This window comes from Palaemon carinicauda, chromosome 15, assembly GCF_036898095.1.
Source record: "Palaemon carinicauda isolate YSFRI2023 chromosome 15, ASM3689809v2, whole genome shotgun sequence".
NCBI lineage: Eukaryota > Metazoa > Arthropoda > Malacostraca > Decapoda > Palaemonidae > Palaemon > Palaemon carinicauda.
The window spans coordinates 38,188,282-38,214,452 of NC_090739.1; the positions used below are offsets into that span (position 1 = coordinate 38,188,282).

Sequence of the window (26,171 nt, forward strand, 5' to 3'; positions counted from 1 at the left end):
TAAAATGATATTTTGATTATAAAATAAATTTTTGAATATACTTACCCGGTGAATATATAATAGCTGACGTCTCTGACGGCTCGACAGATTCCCAAAAACTCGCGAGCGATCGCCATGAAGGTAGCGGGTGTGCCCACCAGCGCCGACTATCGGCCAGATACCTCATATACATGTAAACAGCTCCAGTTCTTCTCATTCCGCTGGGTCTCTATCGGGGAGGAAGGGGGGGCCTTTAATTTATATATTCACCGGGTAAGTATATTCAAAAATTTATTTTATAATCAAAATATCATTTTTAAATATTAAACTTAGCCGGTGAATATATAATAGCTGATTCACACCCATGGTGGTGGGTAGAGACCAGTATTAATACAGTTTACGGCGTATATGCTTAGAGTTTTTGACAGTTATATCATAACAAAACCCAAATAAATATAGGTACCTGGTAAGGAAGCTGACTCTGACGATTACTCTGCCTTGTTAGTCCGCTTTCCTCACGAAGCCCAGCCATCCTCTTAGGATGCTGAAAGACTCCCAGGAGCTGAAGTATCCAGGGCGACAACCCATACAACAGGACCTCATCAAAACCCTTAATCTGGGCGCTCTCAAGAAATGACATTTGACCACCCGCCAAATCAAAAAGGATGCGAAAGGCTTCTTAGCCTTCCGTACAACCCAATTAAAAACATTTCAAGAGAAGATTAAAAGGATATTGGAATTAAGGGAATGTAGTGGTAGAACCCTAACCCACTACTGCACTCGCTGCAACGAATGGACCCAGTGTGTAGCAGTCCTCATAAAGAGTCTGGACATCTTTTAAGTAAAATGACGCGAATACCGACTTGCTTCTCCAAAAGGTCGCGTCCATAATACTTCGCAGAGATCTGTTTTGCTTAAAGGCCACGGAAGTTGCTATGGCTCTTACTTCGTGCGTCTTAACCTTAAGCAAGCAACGGTCTTTTTCACTCAAGTGAGAATGAGCCTCTCGGATTAAAAATCTAATAAAATACGACAAAGCATTTTTAGACATAGGCAATGATGGCTTCTTAACTGAGCACCACAAGGCCTCAGATCCACCTCGTAAGGATTTGGTACGAGCTAAATAAAACTTAAGAGCTCTAACTGGACACAGTACTCTTTCAACCTCGTTGCCTACGATCTCTGATAGGCAAGGTATATCAAATGACTTAGGCCAATGACGAGAAGGCAGTTCATTTTTGGCCAAGAAACCAAGCTGAAGTGAACATGTGGCTTTATCTGTGGAAAAGCCGATGTTCCTACTGAAGGCATGGATCTCACTGACCCTTTTAGCCGAAGCCAAGCACACTAAGAAAAGCATCTTGAGGGTGAGATCCTTCAGGGAGGCTGAATGTAATGGCTCAAACCTGTCGGACATTAGGAACCTTAGGACCACGTCTAAGTTCCATCCAGGAGTTGCCATACGACGCTCCTTAGAGGTCTCGAAAGACTTAAGGAGATCTTGGAGATCTTTATTATTGGAAAGATCTAAGCCTCTATGTCTGAATACAGACGCCAACATGCTCCTGTAGCCCTTAATAGTGGGCGCTGAGAGGGAGCGAACATTTCTCAGATGTAGGAGAAAGTCTGCGATTTGGGCTACAGAGGTACTGGAAGAGGAAATAGATGATGACTTGCACCAGTCTCTAAAGACTTCCCACTTCGACTGGTATACTTTGATGGTAGAAGCTCTCCTAGCTCTCGCAATCGCTCTGGCTGCCTCCTTCGAAAATCCTCGAGCTCTTGAGAGTCTTTCGATAGTCTGAAGGCAGTCAGACGAAGCGCGGGGAGGCTTTGATGAAGATCCCTTACGTGGGGCTGCCGTAAGAGATCCATCCTTAAAGGTAGACTCCTTGGAACGTCTACCAGACATTGAAGTACCTCTGTGAACCATTCTCTCGCGGGCCAGAGTGGAGCAACCAATGTCAACCTGGTCCCTTCGTGAGAGGTGAACTTCTGCAGCACCTTGTCTAGGATCTTGAAAGGTGGAAAGGCATAAACGTCCAGGTGAGACCAGTCCAGCAGGAAAGCGTCTATGTGGGCTGCCTCTGGATCTGGAACTGGAAAGCAGTAAGTCAAGAGCCTCTTTGTCAGAGAGAGTCGCAAAAAGATCTATGGTGGGTTGATCCCATGTCATCCATAGCTTCTCGCACACAGTCTTATGCAACGTCCACTCCATGGAGATGACTTGTCCTCTTCTGCTGAGGCCGTCCGCCAAGACATTCATTTTCCTTGCACAAATCTCGCCAAAGGAGAAAATGGAGTTCCTTCTGATCCGTGGATCAAAGACCCGAGCCTTCCAGACTGTCCAGTGGAGCTCCCTAACCCAAATCCGATGCATCTGAAAACAACACATGGTTTGGGTTCTTGATCGCAAGAGAAAGACCTTCTCGAAGTCTGATGTTGCTGTCCCACCAAGTCAGACATGTCTAGACTGAGTTGGAGATTGGGAAAGAGATACTCACTAAGCCCTTCACCTTGTTCCAATGGTTTAGGTGAAATTGGAAAGGGCATAGGTTGAGTCTCCCCCAGAGAGATAAACTACTCCAGCGATGAAAGAGTTCCCACGAGGCTAGTTCAAACTCTTACAGAGCAACTGTTTTTCTCTTGCAAGTGAAGGACTTTTAACAGAGCTTGTTCCATTCTTGCGGGAGACGAAAAGGCCCGAAAAATCAGACACTGTCTCTCCATTCCCAAATAAAGAATAGTCTGGGATGGGGTACTGTAAGTTACGACTTCTCTACGTTCACTATGAGACCTAGCTCCTTGGTTAGGTCTAATGTCCATTAGAGGCTCTCCAGACAGCGATATAATGACGACGCCCTGATTAGCCAGTCGTCAAAATAAAGGGAGGCTCTGAATCCTCAAAAAATGTAGAAAGCTTGCTACATTTTGCCAGGGCCTTGTAAAAACAAGAGGAGCAGGAATGAGGTCGGAGTACAGTGCTTGACATTGGTACATTACTTTCCCGTCCACAAACCTCAGATGTAGTTGAAAGTTTGGATGAATCGGGATGTGGAAGTATGCATCCTGAAGGTCGAGAGAGACCATCCAGTCGCCTTCCCTTAATGCTGCCAAGACAGATTTGGTAGTCTTCATCGTGAAGTTTGTCTTGACAATGAACACATTGAGCGCACTTACATCTTAAGTACTCCTGCAGTGAACGTGGCTGCCAGATCATTGGAGCCATCCCTGATAGCCTTGTTCCTGCAGAGAACGTGGCTGCCAGATCATTGGAGCCATCCCTGATAGCCTTGTTCATGCATGACATAATTGTACAGCAAAACTTCAAACGCTCGAAAAAACTCCTAACAGGAGATGGTCTAGCTCTGAAGCCGACCATAAAATCTTGGAGCGTCTCATGGCCAGGCGACGGGGAGAGTCTATGAGGCTTGAGAAGTCTCCCTGGGCAGAGGCAGGAACTCCCAAGCCGAGAACTTCTCCCGTGTCATACCAGACGCTCGCTCTATAAGCCAGTTTAAAAGGAGGGAAAGCAAAGGCTGTCTCCCCCAAACTCCTCCTGGTGATCAACCAGTCGCCTAGCAAACGTAAAGCTCTCTTAGAAGAGCGAGAGAGCACTAGCTTAGACAACAACGGCTTCGAAGTAGCTAGGCCTAGTGTAAACTCTGACGAAGACGAACGAGGAGCAGCAGTTACAAAATGGTCCGGACAAGGATCCTTAAAAATCAGCATGATTTTTTTAAAGTCCATAGAGGGCTGAGCAGTTTAGGCTCCTCTCCGTCTGACAAAGTCCCCAAAGGAATATCAGTAGGAGGAGGATCAGCAACTTCCTCATCTGAAGGAACCTCGTCCGACAATTGCCGAGTCTCATGAAAAGGAGAGACCTGCCGCGGTGGCAATGCTTGACAAGCAAAGTCCACACGCAAAGGAGCAGCAGTAGCAGTCAAGGAAGCGACGTCATGTCGCTGCTGAAAGGACTGACCAGCAACAACAACAGGAGTTGATGGACGCTCGACGTCAAGTCGAGACTGCCTTGACTGCCTAGACTGAGCAGTCAAAACAACCCTTGACTGCGGTGCTTGACGCTCAACGTCAAAACAAGGCAACTGAGCTGGTTGGCGAATGTCCTGAACGTCAACACGAGACTGCGGCTGAACGTCAACACGAGGCTGCGGCAGCGGCTGAAAGTCAACACGAGACTGCAGCGAGTGAGGATCCAAGTCACGTGACTGACGTGACAAACTACCGACATCACGTTTCATAACGTCAAAAGGACGAGTAAATGCTCGTTTGGGCGGCTGACGGCCAGAGTCTCGTTTAGCGTAACGGCGACTCGAAAGCGAAGGTTCATCGTGAACCTGCTCAACGTCATACTTCTCCATAAGGGAGGCAAGCTTAGTCTGCATGTCCTGCAGAAAAACCCATTTAGGATCAACGGGAGTCGGAACGGGCCGAGACGACGGTAACGTCTGTGTTGGCAAAACATTGCCTTTACCGCGACCCTCGGACCCCGTGTTACGCTTGCGTTTAATAGGCGAACCGTCTTCCGACGACTGCAAAGGGTCAGAGCTGTCCCCATGGCTACAGCCAGTACGCTGGACCTGTCCTGAAGGGACTGACTTCCGCTTTAAGGGTCTAGAAACTTTGCTCCAAGGTTTCTTTTGCGAGAAGCCTTCGGATGACGAGGAGAAAACAGCCTCGCTCGTCTTATGGTAGGGGCGATCTTGACGAGACACGCCCGATACCACAGAGGGAACGTCTGTTCGTTGGTTAGAGCCTCTCGTCCCCTTAAGTCCTACGACATTACTTCTCCCTGGTGCAGGGGAGCCTGAAAGAGGTCTCGGACTAGGTGAACGACAAGCACGAACAGACGAACCCTCGGTCGCAACACTAAAAACACTTTGCGCACTTATCACTTTATCACTACGATTTTCTGTTTTTTTTTTTTTGCACTTACTTCACTGATATCGTATTTTTCAATAATTTCACATTAGGCATGAATAAAACTGATTTCTGGGCTCGAACCTGTGCCGCCCAGTGAATAAGCTCCATTTAGCACTTATTCTTAGGTAATTTACTGCTAAATATACCAGAGAAAAAATGTAAAGGAGTGCTAGGTTAACTAGCTCGCTCACCTATTGGTGTCGGTATAAAATTGGGCGTATAATTCAGAGGTCCCGCACTATTTAGATTTATCCACGACAGAAACCCCAATAGAGGAGAGCCGTTCAACCTCACTCGGTACTACTAACAATGCATCCGCTCAGAACCCAACTCCTTTTAGCACGACGAGTATAGTAACCCGCATTTTTGTTGTGCTCTCGTTTTTGGTTTAATTTCCATTGAATTATGGCTTCTTCGTCGGTTTCTCAGGAGACACCGTCTAAGTTAAGTACCAAGCTTTGTTGTACTGTGTTTTGAGCAACCTAGATCGTTTAATATTTATATTATAGGAGTTTATTCTCTTCGTTCATATCGATCTTGCTTGATTTCACTACAGTTGGTACTCCTGTTTTTGAGAGCTTTTAAGTTTCACTCGCGGTGTTACTATGTGTATTATTTTTATTATTAAATATTATTTGTTATTGTGAATATTCATTATGTAGCGTTTAGAATCCTCGTGGTTCAATTTTAGGGCCGATATCATTTACGTATCGTTATGGCTGCCGACCTTCGTTGCTAGGCGGCAATGTTATTTTTAGCCATCAGGTGTGTCTTTTGTGATTTAATTATTATGTTGCATGCCTTGCCCAAAATTTCTATGTGTTTATTCATATAATTTTTAACGCTATTATTATTATAATGAATATTTGTGCCATTACTCCGTTTGATCTGTCTGGTTGGGGATCGTCAGTTGGTAGCCCTGCTGCCTCGTATCACGTGATCCTCCCCCACGCTCCCCCTCTCGCTAGGTGGGCGGCTAGGCTTCTCCCCCCTCCACTAGGGGATCGTTGCCTTCCCTCCTTTTAGAGGGGGTAGTTCAGTGTTTATGGACTTTGTCCTCCGGGTGTCCCGGCGGGTTCGTCTCTGTCTAGTCTGGTTGGCCACCGGTCAACAGAGTTGGATCCCGGTGCACCCTATTTTATATTCACTTTTCATTCTGGCTTATGTTATACGAAACCCTCCGGGTTCGGTTGGCGGTTCTTAGCTACAGTTCCGCCCCCCCTATTATTTTATAACATTTCCTATGATGATATATGATGATTAAATATGACAGATCACTACCCCGGAGTCCCTAAATGAATTGGTATTGGATATACTTTTATTTCCCGGCCCGGGGCCTACCCCGCCCCGGGAAATCAGACACCATGTGTCTTAATTCCTTGTTATTGCATCCTTTTTTATGCTCCCGGCTCGACCGGAATGGATTGCTATACTTTAGTTTCAAGTTAGACTTATGTTTAGGCCCGGGTCCTCCGGTCCCGCCCCTACGTAAGAATATTACAGTTAAGCTCTAACCTTGTGTTAGACCTATGTTAGGCCCGGGTCCTCCGGACCCGCCCCTACCTAAGAATATTACAGTTAAGCTCTAATCTTGTGTTAGACCTATGTTAGGCCCGGGTCCTCTGGACCCGCCCCTACTTAAAGAATATTATAGTTAAGCTCTATTCTTGTGTTAGACCTATGTTAGGCCCGGGTCCTCCGGACCCGCCCCTACTTAAGAGAATTACAGTTTCTCATATACTATTCTTTTTATAGATGGTGCATTGTCTGACGCCGGCCTGTGCAGCTGTTCTGCACCAGCCTTGTGGCCACTCCGTCTGCCGATCTCACGCCCCTTGTGGGGTTCAACTGGAAGACGTTGTGGTATGGCACCCGGATAACTGTGTGATTTGCTTCGACCTCATCACTACCCTTGGATCTGACTCGGTGAGTCCCGTTGGCTATGTTGCCTTCTTATTTATTTTACTATTAGTAAGATATCTATGGTCTTGAAGGACCATTGGGAGTCTTCCCTTTTATAATTCCCACTATTATTTCAGGCATCCCCGGAGCAAAAGTCTGCGGCTCGGGCCACACTGAAGGTGTGGGTTGGTGGGTTTGCCCGGAATGTGAAGTCTAAGCGGCCGTACGTCCTATCTGAGGACTACTGCACCATGGTTTACCCCAACGCCAAGTCGTCAGCTGCTGTGGCTAGGCATGTGGCAGCTCCCATCATTGCCCACATTGATGCCACTATAACGGGTCTCATCGACCCAGAGCAAGATCCATCGGACGCCCCCGGAGGTCTGGAGGACAATGTTGCCTCCATGAACCTGGACGTCGAACCAATGTTACTAGACGAGCCGGATACAGGTAGGGTGGTAAGTGAGGCAGGTGTGTCCGGCGCTGAGATTCCTATCCTCAGCCCCGCTCTTTCTTCTTCTTCTGATCGCTCTTCTTTTCATGGATTTTCTGGGGACCGTGATTCGTCTCAACGATCATACCCGGTCCCCCCTAAGGATAAGTCTACTTCAAGAACCTTACCCAAAGCTCGCAAGCCTCACAAGACTTCTCATGGCTCTAAACAAAGTACGAACCTGTCATCAAAGGTCTCTGGTTCCTCCTCTAAGTCTCACGACCCGGGAGTTCATTCCGCCCCTCCTGCTGCTAGCCCGGGCCTTTCCGAATCAGCCATGCTTCGCATCGTGTCGGAGATGCAGGCAAAGTTGGTTTCGGAGATGCAGTCGAAGATGGACACGATGTTCTCTAACTTCGGTCAGAGACTTGGGGCTTTAGAGCAAGGAGCTCTGGAGAGAGTCCAAAGCTCTCTCATCCCGGATGCCTCTAAACTCCCGCCGTTTGCCAAGAACAACCCCTGGCGTATGGCTCTTCATTCCCCGTTCTCAGACGGAATGTTGACTTTGGAGGGCCTTGGCACTCGTCCTCTAGAGGACTTTGAATTCTTTCCTCCCGGTCTGGCATTTCCATTTCATGGTTATGCCAGGCTTACCGAGGAAGCTTTAGTTCGATTAGACAAGGTTCCCAAAGAGACGGTCATCTTCCCGAAGGAGAAAGCCCAATCTGTTTGGGCCAGATTTTTGAACGACATCGGCTGCACTAACACCATGCTGACGCCTTATAAAAGCTCCTTTACGATGTTCTTAATGGACAAGAACACCTTGACTCCATGCGTCAATAAGGTGGCAGAGCTTGCCTTCCAATATGCCCTGGAGGAGAAGCCCTTGCCTCCCATCCGAGAGGTGGATCCAATCTCCCTCCTTCTTCCTTCAGGCATTGAGTGTTGGGACAACGTCCATACCACCTTTACCTCTGGCAAGCTTGCAGCAGACTGTGCCTCAGTTTTGTTTAGTGAGAGGCTTCCCCGTCTCCCGGAATCCCTCATTAAACAGGAATATGATTCCCGCCTACGTGTGGGCCGTACTCTAAACTTGGCCACATCCACGGAGTCGATAGCCTTGACTTACGATACGGAGAGTATCTTTAAGTCTCTCAACAAGGCTACGTTACAGTCTTTATATTATGACTTGTATGACTTCGCTACTGCTAAACGCAGATGTCGCAAGCATGTCCTAGCTGAGGCGACGATTAGGCATGAACCTAATAAGCTCATCCGGTCCTCCTGTTGGGGTTCAAATCTCTTCCCCGAGGATCTCGTAGAGGAAGTCTTGGCGGAGGCCACTAGGGTTAATCAGAGCCTTAAAACCCGTTGGGGTTTGACCCCTAAACGCAAATATGACCCCGCAAATTATCAAGCCCGGGGTAGGAAGAAGCTTAGACCATATACCTCCACCCAGTTCAGGCAACAGCAGAGTGCTTCATCCAACTTCCGGCTGCCTCTTCCTCCATCTTCTGTTGTCCCTGCACAGCCTTCCACCTCTCAGGCTCCTTCGGATGACTATGTCACCGTTCTGCTCCCTAAGAGCCAGCTTTCTGGTGCCTCCGCCACTTCTCCTGCCTTTAACCAGTCTTACGAGGCTCATAGCTCTTCCCAGAGTTATGGTAGAGGTAGAGGCTACCACCGTGGTTCTAACCAGAACAAAGGCAGGGGAAGAGCTTTTCGCAGAGGAAAGAACTTCCGAGGCGGACGTGGAGGCAACTCCTCAAACCAATACTGAGGTGCAGCAGGTAGGGGGGAGGCTCTATGCCTTCCGCAACAAATGGAGGTTCAGTCCCTGGGCGTTCAGTATCATCTCCAAGGGACTGGGGTGGAGTTGGATTCAAGGACCTCCTCCTCCGAACAAATTTCGTCAACATTCCACTCCGGACCTGGTCGAATTTGTCCAGGATCTTTTACAAAAGAACGCCATACAAGAAACGAAACATCTGAAGTTTCAAGGTCGGCTGTTCAGTGTCCCGAAGAAGGATTCAGACAAGAGAAGAGTGATTCTAGACCTATCCCTTCTCAACTTGTCCATTCAATGCGACAAGTTTCGAATGCTTACCGTCTCGCAGGTGCGGACCTTACTTCCCCGTGGGGCCGTCACCACCTCTATCGATCTTACAGACGCCTATTATCACGTCCCGATAGCGAGACACTTCCGTCCGTACCTAGGCTTTCGCTTAGGGGACAAAAGTTACTCCTTCAAGGTGATGCCTTTCGGGCTCAACATCGCCCCAAGGATCTTCACAAAGTTAGCAGAAGTCGCTGTTCAGGAACTCAGGAATCAAGGGATTCAAGTAGTAGCCTATCTGGACGACTGGCTCATTTGGTCAGACACCTCCCAAAATTGCCTAAAAGCCACTCACAAAGTCATCCATTATCTTCAATCTCTAGGCTTCCAGATCAACTTCAAGAAGTCCCGTCTTCTTCCAAAATCGAAGTTCCAATGGCTCGGCCTGCAATGGGATCTTATATCTCATACTTTGTGTCTTCCCAGACCCAAGAGGTTAGAGATTACAAGGAACACCAAACGTTTTCTCAAAGACAAAGTAAGTTCCAGACGACTCCAAGAGAGGATTCTGGGGTCCCTTCAGTTTGCCTCAGTGACGGATCTTCTTCTGAAGGCAAAATTGAAAGATATCAATCGTGTCTGGCGTTCGAGGGCGAACCGGAAGCTCCGGGACAGGAAAGTCCGCCTTCCTCCCATTCTACGGGAAAGACTTCTTCCTTGGACAAGAGCAAACAGTCTGTCAAAGTCAGTTCCCCTTCGATTTCCGCCTCCGAAATTAATCATTCACACGGACGCATCCTTATCAGGTTGGGGCGGCTATTCTCAGCTCAAGAAAGTTCAAGGTCTTTGGACTCCCTTGTTCCGCCAATTTCACATCAATGTGCTAGAGGCCATGGCAGTCCTTCTAACCCTGAAACGTCTCGCTCTTCCCAAGAAACAACACCTTCGTCTGGTCCTCGACAGCGAAGTGGTGGTCCGCTGCCTCAACAGAGGCGGGTCAAAGTCAGGGCCTCTGAACCATGTTCTAGTAGCCATATTCTCCCTAGCAGCCTTGAACCGTTGGCATCTTTCAGCTGTCCACCTGGCGGGAGTCCGGAATGTAGTGGCAGACGCCCTGTCCCGGACCTCCCCTCTAGAATCGGAATGGTCACTCGATCTAAAGTCATTTCGGTGGATTCTCTCTCAGGTTCCCGGTCTCCAAGTGGACCTCTTCGCCACGGAATCCAACCACAAATTGAGAGTATATGTGGCTCCCAATCTAGACCCTCAGGCTTACGCCACAGACGCCATGTCACAGAATTGGGACACCTGGGAAAAGATTTATCTCTTTCCCCCGGTGAATCTTTTGCTGAAAGTTCTAGACAAACTGAGATCCTTCAAGGGACAAGTAGCCTTGGTCGCACCCAACTGGCCCAAGAGCAACTGGTATCCTCTCCTACGAGAGTTGAGACTATACCCTCACCCGATACCCAATCCGGTTCTGTCTCAGATAGTACAAACACGCGTTGTGTACGCTTTCTCAAACATTCAGAGCGCCCTAACTTTATGGACTTTATGAAGTTTGCGGCTATGCATGGTGCCAATATTGATCCTCAAAACACCTTGTTCCTAGAATCGGATAAACGGGATTCCACCATCCGCCAGTATGACTCTGCAGTTAAAAAGTTGGCAAAATTTTTAATAGACTCAGACGTGAACTGTATGAACTTGAACCTTACAGTCACTTTCTTTAGATCTTTATTAGAATCAGGTCTGGCAGCCAATACTATCACCACTATTAAATCGGCTCTGAAAAAGATCTTCCTAGTGGGTTTTAACATAGACTTAACCGACTCTTTGTTAGCTTCAATTCCGAAAGCTTGTGCCAGACTGAAACCGGTTACTCGTCCTACCCCGGTGACCTGGTTCCTTAATGACGTACTCAAATTGGCTTCTGATACCATTAACAGTTCTTGTGATTACATGCCCCTTCTCAGGAAAACACTTTTCCTGGTGAGCTTGGCTTCCGGGGCAAGAATTTCTGAATTGGCAGCCTTGTCGAGAGACCCGGGTCATATTGACTTTCTGCCTTCGGGAGAGGTCCTTCTTTCTCCTAACAAATTCTTTTTGGCTAAGAACGAAGACCCTCAAAACAGATGGTCCTCCTGGAAAATTGTTCCCCTCACGCAAGATCCGTCTCTGTGCCCTGTTACTACTCTTAGGTCTTATTTATCCCGGACCTCCTCTAACTCCTCGGGGCCTCTATTCGTTAGAGAACAAGGCGGTACCATTACTATTAAAGGGATCAGGCAACAAATTTTGTATTTTATTAAACAAGCTAACCCTGACTCTTTTCCTCTTGCACATGATATCAGGGCGGTTGCTACCTCGGTGAACTTCTTTCACCACATGAATTTTACAGACCTTTCCAGGTGTACAGGGTGGAAATCACCGTCAGTGTTCAAGAAACACTACCTTAAACATTTGGAAGCCCTAAAATTTTCTACAGTAGCCGCAGGGAGCGTAGTTACTCCCAGGTAACTCACAGGTTAATGCCTTGTCTCTTTATCTCTCCCTCTTACCTGCCTCATTTATACCCTATTGTATTCGTTGGTCTCGCACCTGAATACTGTTATTATATTTGTAAATTTTTATATACTCCTGAGTATCTGTATATATTATCACTCACGGCATTATTATACCTACCTTATTGGATTTATGTTCATATTTAAGATACCCTTATAATTGTTTTTTGGTACTCATCTCTGATTAAAAGCATCCTGTATTTCCCTTACGCTTATGTTTTTTCCTTTATTTTGCAAGTTTGGTGACATTTTCTCTTGTATAGATTCACTGGGCGGCACAGGTTCGAGCCCAGAAAAGGGATTTTGACGTAGGAAAAATCTATTTCTGGGCGAGGTACCTGTGCCGCCCAGTGAACCCTCCCAGCTCCTCTCCCTTGGAGTCCCCAAACTTTGGGTGCTAAGGAGTTGGGTTCTGAGCGGATGCATTGTTAGTAGTACCGAGTGAGGTTGAACGGCTCTCCTCTATTGGGGTTTCTGTCGTGGATAAATCTAAATAGTGCGGGACCTCTGAATTATACGCCCAATTTTATACCGACACCAATAGGTGAGCGAGCTAGTTAACCTAGCACTCCTTTACATTTTTTCTCTGGTATATTTAGCAGTAAATTACCTAAGAATAAGTGCTAAATGGAGCTTATTCACTGGGCGGCACAGGTCCCTCGCCCAGAAATAGATTTTTCCTACGTCAAAATCCCTTTTCTACCTGAAGCACGCAATTCTCCCTTACATCAAAAGGTGATAATTGCGAAATGAGTCGTATAATGTAAGCACATTAGTACATGCAAAAATCAGTAAACATATATATCGAATAAAACGGAAATATATAAAGTTAAAAAGGATCAGTGACTGGGGAGGAGACTAAACACTAGTTCATTAAAGACTATGTTTTCAATCTCTCACCGTACAGTGCCTTGGGACGAGAATAAAAACTAAAAACGTTTTATCCTTTCTCCCCGTACAGAGACTTGGGACGAGAGTAAACTGAATCGAGAACAACGTTACTCGCTCCTAAACTCCCTTGGGACGAGAATAAAGATCGGATCGTTCTCTCTTCCCCTCTCTTTCTCCGTCTCTCTCTCTCTCTCTCTTTTGTCACATACAAGAGAAAAGCCCACTCACCCTTCGTCAATAAACAGGTTATTTGACCAAAGGAAAAAACTGAAAGGACTAAGAAAATGAAAATTAACAAGTTCCTTTAAATTAGTATTTAAAACACTTCAGTTTGAAAGAAGAATGAACAAAACGTCAAAATCGATTTACTCTTTCTGCAAAGTGAAACCGTGATTCTCTCTTTCTCTATCGTAACGATAGAGCGCAAACTGCGTAGCATAAATAAACCAAACGTTAGTTCATCTTTGAAAAAAAAAAGCACGAAGACTATTCAAAGAATATCTTTCTTAAAATATTTTCTAAAAAATATTCATTTCATAACTCTTACAGAGCAAATGATTTAAACTTAACGAAAATAAAAGTTGAATGGGCTCAACGTTGTTTAACTTCGGTTTCCAAGTTAGGACCGCCTACATCTCGGAGGTAAAGGCCGCATATAAACAAAAACATAAAATTTATCTTGATGTTTAGTAAAAATGGAAAGCTAATCGAAGAGGCCTAATAAAGGCGGGTGAGATATAAAATATATAGAGGAAAATCTATAATTATCAACAATAATTTTTAACGTGATAAAATAATTACTAAAAGCCTAAAACACACTTCCGTACACTGAGGGAAGGGTCGGCCATCTTTACTCAATGGAAAAAAAAAAAAAAAAAACAGAGATAAAAAAGCAAGGGCAAAACGCTTTTACTCTCCTTTCAAAAGCATTTCTTTTGAGGATAGTATTGAATAATCCAACACGGCGAAAGCAATAAAACCAAAACCAAGTACTTCACAATTCGGTAGAAAACTCGAGGTCATAAAGCGAGTGGAATCGACTTGTCGATGAAACCGACAGAGAAGAACTGGAGCTGTTTACATGTATATGCGGTATCTGGCCGATAGTCGGCGCTGGTGGGCACACCCGCTACCTTCATGGCGATCGCTCGCGAGTTTTTGGGAATCTGTCGAGCCGTCGGAGACGTCAGCTATTATATATTCACCGGCTAAGTTTAATATTTAAAAACAAAAAATTAAAGCCCTTTGAGGAAGTTGAGAAATTGCTATTAATTTGGATTAGTTAAAAACAGTTGGCAGGTGATATCACTTCAAAGACAATCATAAATGAAAAGGCGAAGAAAATACATTCCGACATCATAAAAACACTCAAGGAAAAGTGATGCTGCAGATTCTTGTGAAAATTTTAAGAGATGGCCAAGGATATGATAAATATAAAAAGAGAAGTGCCATACTTGGTGTTGCAAGACATGGGAAGGCTACCAATTCTGAATAAGCAGCCACTGAGAAATATACCGAGGAACCTGAAAACCCATTAAAGGCTGAGAGCTCATTAGCAGCTGAAGGGGTTCATTAGCAGCTGTGGGTTCAATAATGGCTGTCTTGGTTTGTCCAATTTCACCCTCATTATAATCAAGTAGCCAGATCTTCTTTGGATTTTACCCTGAAGTAAAAGCTAGTTTCCTTTTGTGTTTGGAACTTCCAAACTGTTCACAATTTTTCAGTGAGTTATTCAAAATTAGATTTGGATATTCAATAAGAAAGTGTGATTAAAGCAAATAAGATCAAGATTCTAAATTCCACTACTATAAACCTCAGCAAGAAAGATAATTCAAGTAAATTCCCCATTTATTCTCCTGTATTCAAGGATTTTCTTTCATTTCCACAGTATTCAAGAACAAGGTTAGACAATTGAACTTTCATACATGACTTTAAGAGAGAAAAAGTTTCATCACTAAAAGGTATCCTGTATTCCACCGAAACCAAATAATATTCATACCATTATACTGTTAGCAAGTGGTTGATCATATGCACTTACTTTAGCTCTCGGCTATCTCACAAACCAGTGGTTTGAACATCCTAACCGGATTAGGATAATGGTGAACGCTGCACGAATAGTAATCTATGGTGCCCATTCACAATCTTTCCTGGATTTTCCCTGAACTAAATGTAAGCAAAGCAAAATTAGTAAAGCCAAATATTGAATGTTTATTTACTTTATGTTATAACAACCAAAGTGGTCAGCTATCAGCTGAAAATAACTTTAAAAGAGGAACTGTAAGCAAATTACCTTCCTCCAAACAAAAACAAAGCTGAGTGAACCCCTTTCACAGGAATACATAGCAAAGAAGATATCCCAAACTAACAGTTATACGACATAAAACCACAGAGGAAACATACTCCATTCGCTTGGGTGACTCCAAATAATCATTATTAACTGTATTTTCAATCTGGTCCTACACAGTAATTTCAAATAAATCCAGAAGACATCTCAATAATACATGGATGGGGGCAACTATAACTGATTGCCATCGGCTTGATGAGAAGTCTGAATCAGCAGGTGCTGGCTAGCCAAACCATGGTTGTTTCCAATAGTTACCAGATGCCACACTGGTGGGTGAGGGGCATAGCCACTTGAATGAAAGACAAGAAATTTCTAGTCTCTTCAAGGGATAACATCAATATGAGTCAGCTTTTAAAAATAAAGCAATACGTACATTAGGGGTTATGCATAGAAATACAGTAAAACCAATCCACATGAATGCATCAGTTCCTAAATTTTTAATACTCTTTAGGCTGAAATATACAATGCAGTATATATAATCTATTGGTTATTTTCACAATAAAGATATTCATTTGAAAATAAAGTTGATGATCTTTTAACTTTTTAATTTTCTTAGTTTAGGAAACTATTTTTACTACTATCCTCAAATCCAGAGGAACAATTCAAGAAACCCTTCCTACTATAGTGAAATTGAAACATGTATAGCAGGTTTCAGCGAGGTTAACCAAAACCATTTTGCCATGAAGAAGGATATCAACTTAAACATACTGTACTTATACTGTATCTCAAATTCAGATATATGTCACAGGAACTGGGAAGTGGATATTTTAACTGCTATATAAAAAACTAGACAGAATAAGTTCACATACCTTCAGGTCCCACATTGCTATTGAACGGTATTGCCCACACCATAGGGCTCTAAAGACAGCTCCCATTTCCTCACAAACATCGCCCTGATATTTACTATTAGAATTGATATCTTCACTGTAATAAAAATAAAAGTTTGCTACATTACTAGAATTAATATCTTCACTGCAATGAAAAGAAAAAAAAAGATTCTACGCCCATTTTTCAGGCACATCAAAATCTTAAAAATTTATGGCATATTCTAAGTGATGGAAAAAGACTCATACTACAAATATCTATATAACTAAAATTACTGAAATTCTACATGTGAATTGTTAGTAAGGTGGTTTCTATTGTCAACTTAACAATTTTAAGCACAAAATCCATGTGCATATTCTTAATTCCAAAATGACAAGGAAAAGGAAACTTTTTAAAGTTCTTACCCAACATAAAATCAAATGAAAGATTGAAATTTTATAAAAACTACCAACCAAAATTCTTTTATATAATAAATTAATTGCTCACCAAAGTGTTAAGTACTGTATTAAAATATTTTAAATATACTATAGTAATTTGTGTTTATATTTAATCGTTGTTGAGATACCCTTGAGGAACCTCTAAATCTACCATCAAATTGTCTAATAATTTTTTTATACAAAAAGAATTCATCTTACAATATTTCTCCTCTTTTAATTGAAATGATACAAATTGTAAGTGATGTATATCACTTCTTTGGTAATTAAAATAAAATTTGCCACAACACCTAAAAAAACACTCACCTGTATATTCCCTCTACAAAGTATTTGACAAGAGGTGTAGAATTGTTCAGGCACTGAATAATGGAGTTCATATAGCATGTATTTCCCAGATTCTTTAACCCAGTTCTTGCATGTCCCTGTAAAATATGTAAAAGGTACTTTAGTTGGAAAAAATATATATGAAAGACTTTACTCAAAGATCTTGAAAAATCACATGTAAAAATTCACGCACCTTACAAATTTTCCTCAAATTACACTGACCACAAGTATATGATGTTATATTTCAGTATGAAAATTTTACAAAATAAAATGTGTACAGGGGTTTGAGCTGTAGTTAATGTTATAAATCAAAATTTACCCTGCAGTTTCAGGGTGTATCAGACATCTTTTTTTAAGATACACATTGACACATATAATATAATCTGATTCAGTATCTGATATTAGACCATAATAATCTTTAATAGTAATTATTGGACCAAATCACACTTATATTTTAGGAAATTGAACTAAAATTGCTAATATAATCCATGACAAAAATACTTAAAACCAGTAACAGTTGGCTCCTTGTCTAAATTACCTGACCTTTATAACATTCTCATGTACAGAGTTCCTTCTTAACCCTTGTGACATTTTGGAATGTGGAGTCTCCGCTCTGAGTGTTAACTTTAAACTCGCCATTTATGTGAGTACTGATTATAAATAACTTGAAGAATCAATTCTTTAATTGTAAAACATTCTTCATCAGTTTCATTCTGGCTTATAGCTAGAGCATTAATATACTGTAGTACAATTCTTATCATTACTGCACAATTATTGAACAAAATTTACAAAAAAGGACTCAAAAAGAATAAGACAGCTTTCTGAGAGGGAAGATGAAAATGATGAAGATTCTTAAGATTAACATCAGAAGACAATGCTGAGAAAGTGTTCTGAAGCACTGCTAATACAAGAAACAAAATAAAATTAATCAGAAACTAAAACAGAAATTCAAAACCTCCATAATGCTACTGGAATGAGAGCAACGCAGTATTCAAGAATATTCAACTCCTAACGATGAAATACCAAAGATCACCTTTGTAGACAGAGGGCTATTTTCTTGGTATAACCTGCAATCAATTTTTTACCCAACTTGAGAGATTTGGAAAGGGATATCATTACATACTAGACACTGCAAACTGATATACAGTATACTGTACTGGCCAATTCCCACCAATAGCTGCTTACCTATCAGACAAGCTAAACCTTTCTGCATGTTAACAACTGATTACAATACTCCTTAGATGCTGTGGAAAACTTCTAAACATTATCCTCAAACAACATTGAATAACACCATTCTTCCTTCCTCCACAAAACAAGATTTAATCTACTTTAACTTTTTGCTCAACCAAGTAAAGGTCAGATATACCTCCAGCCACTCCTCTTCTCACCATTTTATCCATCAACTAGATCTTTCATCTACTTTGTACTTGCACATAATCAAGCAAACGTAAGCAAACACTTTTCCTAGCTAGTTTTCTTTCCAAAGAGTACATGAGAATAGTCTTTATTAAAAAACGAAAGAAGAGTACATAAGTATAGTCTTTATTAGAAAAAAAAGTACTGGATTGTATTTCCAACAATAAAGTTCCTCTTTAAACACATTTCTAAAAGACACTATCCATTGTTATTTACTCCCAGAAATCTACACTGAACAATTACCCATCTTTTTGACTTACTTTGACAAATAAATTTCTCTAACCCAGCCTGGCATAGGTTCAGATTCTTACAAAAGCATTTTCTTTCACTTGTGTTTCTAGTTAATGGGTAATTTTTCATGTTGATTTGATTTATGGAATTTATAACTCATGATCATGGCATTGGAGGGTTGGGGGAGGCCATTCAGTGCTGAGATTTTTAACTTGAATACCCTAAAAATGCATGGTAAATAAAAGTTAAAAGACGAAAGACAGGAAGAGGTAATGGAGGAAATGTATAGGTTTGAAAATGGCAGGCACTTAACAGCTAAAGGAAGCTGTAAAATTACTATGTAAGGTAAACTGACCACTCTTCTCACTTCGGTGTACTATACAGTCCACAACTTTTTATAACTTCTCTAAAGTGAAATAGAGAGAATTAAAAGCAAAACTTATTTCAGTAAGAACACAGAAAAGTATTAATACAATCTTTCAAAATTAAAATTCCCACAAAAAATACATTATCGATTTTTCATTTTTAACTAAAACAACTGTCACAGAATTATGTACAGTAGATAAAATAAATAAATTAATAAAATCTATAATTCTAAGAGACTTAGATCCTATCTATTTGTTTGGATAATTTATATACATGTTTCAGGTGAGCGTAATAGAGTACATTACTAAAATATCTAACAATAATACATTCATAAATGGTATATATTTTTCATATAGGTAGGGCAAGGCTATAAGATAATTATAATAAAACCATAAATAACAGTAAAAACACAAGTCAGTATCACATATTTCTATTATTACCATCAAAATATATGGTAATTACAATATGTCCAATGCAGTATTTGTACTCTACTATTATATTAACAGTGCAACTGCATATATGCATACATACAGGACCAAGTAATGCATTAAATAGACTAATGGTTTCAGTAAGTTATAATAATAATAATAATAATAATAATAATAATAATAATAATAATAATAATAACACCATTTGCTAATTAATGGATCCTAATTACTGTATCTTCTTCAAAATGTGAGACTTAATACAGAATTCAATATGGTGGCTGATTCATTATAAGACCAAATACCTAGCAATGAAAGGATAGTAAGTTAAGCTATGGCTTTGGATTCATCAATGGAATTTGTGTTGAATGGTCCAGCACTGGGGTTAAATGGGGAAATTCCTACAGTTCCACTAAGAAGTAAGAATTAAGAGGTTCAACGCAAAATAATATACTTACATCTAGTACTTGTCCGTTCTGGTGAATATTCTGACCACAATATAATCCCGTACAAGATCGTCCCCAAGTCATCACTAATCAAAACAAAATTGTGCAGGCAGACGCCAAAGTTTCTTACTATATCAAGTAGTGAATTGCAAGTGGAATTTCTATAACCTACTAAAAATGGTGTATATGGAATCTATGTAAAATCTATAAATTCATAAAATAACGCACTTTCAGGTGCCCTTTACAGGAGTCACATATAAAAAAACTTTAAATTGAACAAAATATTCAATTTTTTTCAAATTCTTTTCCATTACAATAAAAATTCTTAAACCAGATAAAAGACACAAACTAGGCTCTTCTGCTCTTCCCTTTCTCTTGAAATGCTAGTCACATACAACACCCACAGCAATGCTACCACCTGCAATGACTTGCTGACTCAGTGGACTTATGTCTTGTTCCTAATCTTGTATGCCAGCGAGTCAAGGTTATACCATTCGACTCCCCACCACCACATATAGCCAGGATTACCAAACAAGTAATCTACCTCTAAAATTTTGTTTGACATTCAATTCCTAGTTTAACTACCTATCATATGTGCATTTTCCTCGACCAATCATCAACTAAAATTTATTTTTTTTCAAGGTCAGTATCATCATTAACATAATGGTAAAAAAATGTTATTGCTCCAAAGTAAAATGCCAAAACATTCTATGAATAAGTTAATAATGATCATGGTTTGGATTTCCTGATGATTATACTCTTCTAGACTTCCTGAAATGACAAACATTATTGGAATGGCAATTCCCTTGCATTTATAAGGCATTAATATATTCTTTTGATCTACAAAAACTGTATAGCTTATCAAAACAATATATCTTATGACTGATGTATACAGTATGAAAAAAATCCACTGGATTTTTTAATTGTACCACACACAGCATATAATAAGGCTTTAAAATCAAAATAAAATTTTAGAGTCAATCTTCATTATCATGTGATATATAATCCATGAACACTACAGTTCTGATAAGCCAATTAGTATGAGTTGAAAGACCTTATGTCTTTGAGATACTGTAAAGTCATCACTTCATAAATTATAACCATAAGCACTTTAAAACCACTGACAACAGCTTTGTATCTAACTTCCTGTATAATACCTAAACATGGTCTGATCCAATTTTGTTAATCTAATATTATTCCAAATACTTGATTTCCGGTAAAAAATGAGTTTTGTCATTACTTTTTATTTTTCAAAATGTGTTCATTTATAAATTCAGTAATTACCATCAGCTCTTGGTAGTATGGTAGTCAGTAAACTTACCTGACCACCATAAACTTTAATAACAAGTCACTCATATAACTTTAATGCCAAATGAATGAGTCATGTGTTAGCTTCCCCATCAAGTTCAGGATTAATTAATCTGCCTTTTTTAGTTTTTCTTTAAACTTCTAAATATATCTCAGGCATTTAGATCTCCCTTTTGATGAGTGATTAAATTTAAAATTTTAGGCATTTATATAACCTTTTAATTTGGGATTATCATTATACGATCCAGTAAATTTTTGGACTCCATAACAACTTTTTGATAAGTAATTAACAAAAATTGCTTTGTCAACACCTACACCAGACAGAACTCTAGACTAATCACTTTTTGGAAGGCTACATCTAAGGTATCCGGATTTACAAAACAAAAATAGCTCTTGCCCATAGTATTCATCACATTTGCTGCTGACAGACAGAAAATCATAGCCTTTGTCTGAATAATTTATTAAAAAAAATAGAAAATCTGTAAACGGGGCACTGACAAGAGGGAAACAAAGATATTTTCCCCAGTTCCAACCCACTTGCTGCATGCCCCAATACTCAACATGTTTTGCATTTTCTTACTCTAGTCATGCTGAAAGGAATTCCACTAGATATGAATAGATTTGACCTCGATCCTTATAGTCAAAGTTGATTAAAAATTATGTTATTTTAATGCTGTTACTGTTCTTAAAATATTCTATTTTAATTTCTTATTCCTTTTCATACAGTTTATTTATATTTGTATTTCCTTTCCTCACTGGGCTATTTTTTCCTGTTGGAGCCTTTGGGCTTATAGTATCATGCTTTTCCAACTAGCATTTTAGCTTGGCTAATAATAATAATAATAATAATAATAATAATAATAATAATAAGAAGAAGAAGAAGAAGAAGAAGAAGAAGAAGAAGAAGAAGAAGAAGAAGAAGCAACACACAAACTGTGTAATCAGAATAAATGGTATAAGAGAGTTCTGTATGTAAGATTTCAATATAAATCTAAATTCCTCAGTAATAACTTCTATCATCAATACATGAAAACTTTAATTCGGAAAACTATTTTTCATGAGGAGAGGCTACACTAATTCCACTGGTTTCCAAAAAAATACCTATATCTAGTGACTCTGATGTAAATTATCACATATGAGAAATCAAAACAAAATAGAATTCATGATAACAGTCATTCACTGTTTCCTTTAACCTAGAATTCTTCATTATTCAATCAGATTTCCCAAAGTTTTGCAAAAAAGAAAAAAATATTTTAATAGAAATTTCTACCTCTTGTAGCAGACACAGCCACAATCCTTTCCATCACACTCCTTACAAATATGTTATATTTTTCCCTTCAGACAAACACCTATTGAAGCCACATGCCCACCTATAGTACAGTACCAGTCTTTCCATAAAACCATAGTACCAGTCTCTCCATAAAACCTTGAGAAAGAGAGAGAGTGTGCGCGCATGTGTGTGTGTGTGTGTGTTACAATGATTTTGGATGTCTTAAAGATTTTAAGTGCATCCACAGAGACTCCATTTGCTCTTTAGTAGAGTGATTCCCTTAAAGCATTTAGAGAGTTCCTATGACCTTGAATAACTTACTCTTGAACTTGTTTACCATGTTACTGTTTACTACATCCGCTAATGGTCAATTCCAAGTATTTGCTACTTTGTATGTGAAGAAATTGTCATACAGAGAGAGAGAGAGAGAGAGAGAGAGAGAGAGAGAGAGAGAGAGAGAGAGAGAGAGAGAGATCACATGACAGTGAACCACACGTGACTTCAAAGGTTGTGGAAGCCATACAAAGTGCTGGTAAGCTGACTTTGCAAATATAAATTATCTTTTCTAAGGTTAAATGAATATGGAACTTGTGATATATGCTATTAATTTCAATAAAACAATATTTCATATATTTTGATTTCCTAATCTAAAATCGAATCGGCATGGCAATTGAAATTGATATAATTGATATAAATTAGTTAACTGAAATCATTAAAAGAAACATCACGGGTTAGAAAGAATTCAAGCAACATTTCCTTAATTTACAGAAGAATGCTGCTCTTGCAGTTAAGGCATATGCTAAATGATCAACATTTAAGTCTTGCAATGTAGAGTAGCAACTACTGTTCAAAAGAATGGCTATTTCTAATACCGAAACTATATTCTTTAATTAACTGCATAGAGACTAACTTTAGACAAAATCTTAAAACACATTCAGCTATGAAGGAAATATGTTATTACATATTTGAAACAGGAATGCAGACCTTGCAATAAATTCAAAACTGACAACTAGGCAACTCTAGAGGAGCATTATGAGTAAGCATTAACTTGGCTTCACTTGGTTTGAACCGTCTTATACAATGAAACATACGCTGCCCCTCAATATGAATATCAAATGACTTCTCTGCTTATCTACAGATATATAACACAGGTAAGAGGAAGAATTTCCAAATTTTAATTACAACAAAACTCTAGCTAGACAGAAAAACAAGAGCAATTTCTATCAATAAATTTTTTAAGTCCTTAAAAAAATGATGAAGTGTTACCTAATCTTAGAAAAAAGATAAGTACCAAATCCTAGTTAGTTTGCAATCAACAAACACCTACGACCAAAATTCTATCTATCGTAACAAATTATGTATGTAGCCATTTACGTCGGTCAAATCACATGCAAAATACTATGTAAATAACATAATTCACAGTACAGTAATAGATATTTCTAAAAACTTTAAAACCTTCCCCTTATTGTACCGTAATTTGTTTCACTGTAGAGATTAATGCAGTGCATTATTCCAATTTTATCATTTGGGAGAGTAATTTAAAAATATAATTAAGCTGAATATAATCTTAAAATTTGCAAATTAGACTTGATATTCCACAATTTACCTTTACTTAGATAAATAATAGTTATGTTGTCAAATTTTCTAATCAAATATACTTCTTTTTTCCATTTTAATGTTTTCCATATAACAGTTTTTAATTTTACACTATTAAGGAAACTGCTAAGGCTTACAGTACACTATTACAGTTGTTATTAGATGAATTAATTTCAAATATATTAGTATCAGATTTGTTTATTTTATGTATGATCTAAGCTACTTTAGTTAAAAATTGTATTATAAGATATGATCATAGATACTTTACTTAAAAAGCAATTTGCATTTTTCCAAACCATACGAACCTGAGACCTTCAATAGGAGTATGACTTTAGCAAATCTGAAACACAGCTGTTAAGCTTTTCAATGAAATAAACACAGCTGACTGGCTGGCTGTCTAGTAGTGGGTAGGCCTCACCCACCCAACAGGTAGCGCTATCTTCACTTTGACCTATCACCTAGGACTTGCGGGGTGGTTAAGGCAGGCAGGGTGACTTAAAGGTCTCAGGTTTGTATGGTTAGAAAAAATACAAATTGACTAAGAAATTTCTGATTTGTACCAGCATGTTTTAAGAACCTTCAACCTTTAAAAGGAAACATCCTTAAGTGGGAGGAAGACCTTAAAACTAAGCTGGCTGATTTTACTGACCCAGGAAATGTCAATGCACTTTGATCTTGGAGAAGGGCAAATGTGATGACTCCTGTCAACCGCCTAGCAACCTGAACATAAAGGCCCTTACCAGGAGGCTGGTAGGAAGTCGTTGAAAAACCTATATCTGTACGGGTATTGTGTCTGAATGTATGTACATTATATGGAATTAGATGCATATATTTCATACTCTGATACAGATCTTGTCTGTAAAAAAAATTTACTCAGTTGTGAGGCTCACCTCCATTTAGCGACCAATTCAGCATATCACATTGCCTGGTTTCCATCCTTGTGGCGCTTTTCTTTCATTGGCTGTCTTTCGGAACATTTTGTAAAAGTGTGGGGTTACCTCTTCTTCTAGTTCTATAATCTCTCTTGGATGAATATCATCTGGACCTGATGCCTTAGATCTACTGAGTCCTTTTATTTTATTTTTGACATCATCCATCATAAATGCAATTCTATTTAATGGTTATCGCCCTTCATATTTGATAACTGGTTCAGGGAGGGCCATTAATTCTTACCTAGTGAATACGGTTATGAAATATGCATTCATCAGTTCGGCTTATTCCAAATCATTTCCCTCCAAGTTTCTTAATGGGCTAATGTTGTTTTTGACTGGCTTTCTACTGTTTACATATGTAAAAAAAATTCTTTTGGGTTTTCTTTACTGGCTGATGCCACTCTTTACTCTTCCTTGTTATTGGCATTTCTAACTAGTTTATCTACTTTTTGGTTTAACTTCTTGTGCTCAGAAATTTCATGAATTGAAGTTTGTGGACCCATTGATTTATGTTTCTTGTCTCTGCTTCTTATGGCATTGGCAATTTCTTTGTTGAACCACTTAGGTTATTGAGTTCCACTTGGTAAAATTTTTCTATGCGGTATACATTTAGCCGTTTTATCTTTATATATTTCTAAAAAGGAGTTCCATTGCATATCTATATTACCTCTTTTGTCGTATTCTAAATTCTTGGTATATTACTTCAGTTTTATCCAGTTACTCCATCTGTAGTCTAGCTTTTTTATAACTTTCCCTTCTTTTAGATGAGGAATATTTACCTGAAACCTAAAAATTCTGTGCTCACTTTTACCAATATTTTCGCCTACTGAAACACAGGATACTAAATTTTCTTCTGTTGTTAGCACAATATCTAGTACAATATGTAGTTTCCCATGGTTGGTTTATCGACCCATTAATAGAGGAATTAATTGTTGACAAATTCTAGTAGCCAATGTCCCTCTGTGTATGATATAGAATTCATAGTGTCCCAGTCTATTTCAGCATTGAAGTCTCCCATTAGGACAGCTAGCTTATTGTAAACTTCTTGTCCAAGTTTTCTATACAGCTCTTCGTCCTCCTCTTGTGTTTGATGTGGTGGTCTGTATATTACTAGTATGGGCATGTTTCTTCCTATGGTGTTGATATTTACACCTGTCACTTTACCTCAGTTTCTAATTTAATTTCTATGGGGTTTAAGTAATTCTTAACATAGAGCATTACCCCTCCACCTTTTTTGGTAAGGCAATCCTTCTTAAAAAGATTGAAACCTGGGATTTCTTATTCTGCGATAAAGTCCTTTGTTTTCTCTTGAATCCAGGTCTCCGTAATGCCTATGACATCTAGTTCCTCACTTGCTATCATTGCCCTGAAGTCTTCCATTTTGTTTCTAACTGACTGAACATTGAATTGTGGCACCCTGAGGAAATTTTCAATCTTTTTTATCTTCCTCTGGGGCTTTGCTAGTTTCCCTGCTTTACTAGTGTT

The 26,171-nt window shown here is 39.8% G+C and overlaps 1 protein-coding gene across 1 annotated transcript in view; it reads right to left on the reverse strand.

Annotated features, from left to right (window-relative positions):
• The window catches only part of LOC137654565 (ubiquitin carboxyl-terminal hydrolase 8-like), a 181,327-nt gene that overhangs the window by 55,836 nt on the left and 99,320 nt on the right, over positions 1 to 26,171 (reverse strand). The window contains exons 16-17 of the mRNA XM_068388305.1: positions 16,679 to 16,794; positions 15,923 to 16,037 (exon numbers count right to left, since the gene is read on the reverse strand). Coding sequence (XP_068244406.1) covers positions 15,923 to 16,037; positions 16,679 to 16,794 — 231 coding nt within the window. The remainder of the gene's footprint in view (positions 1 to 15,922; positions 16,038 to 16,678; positions 16,795 to 26,171) is intronic.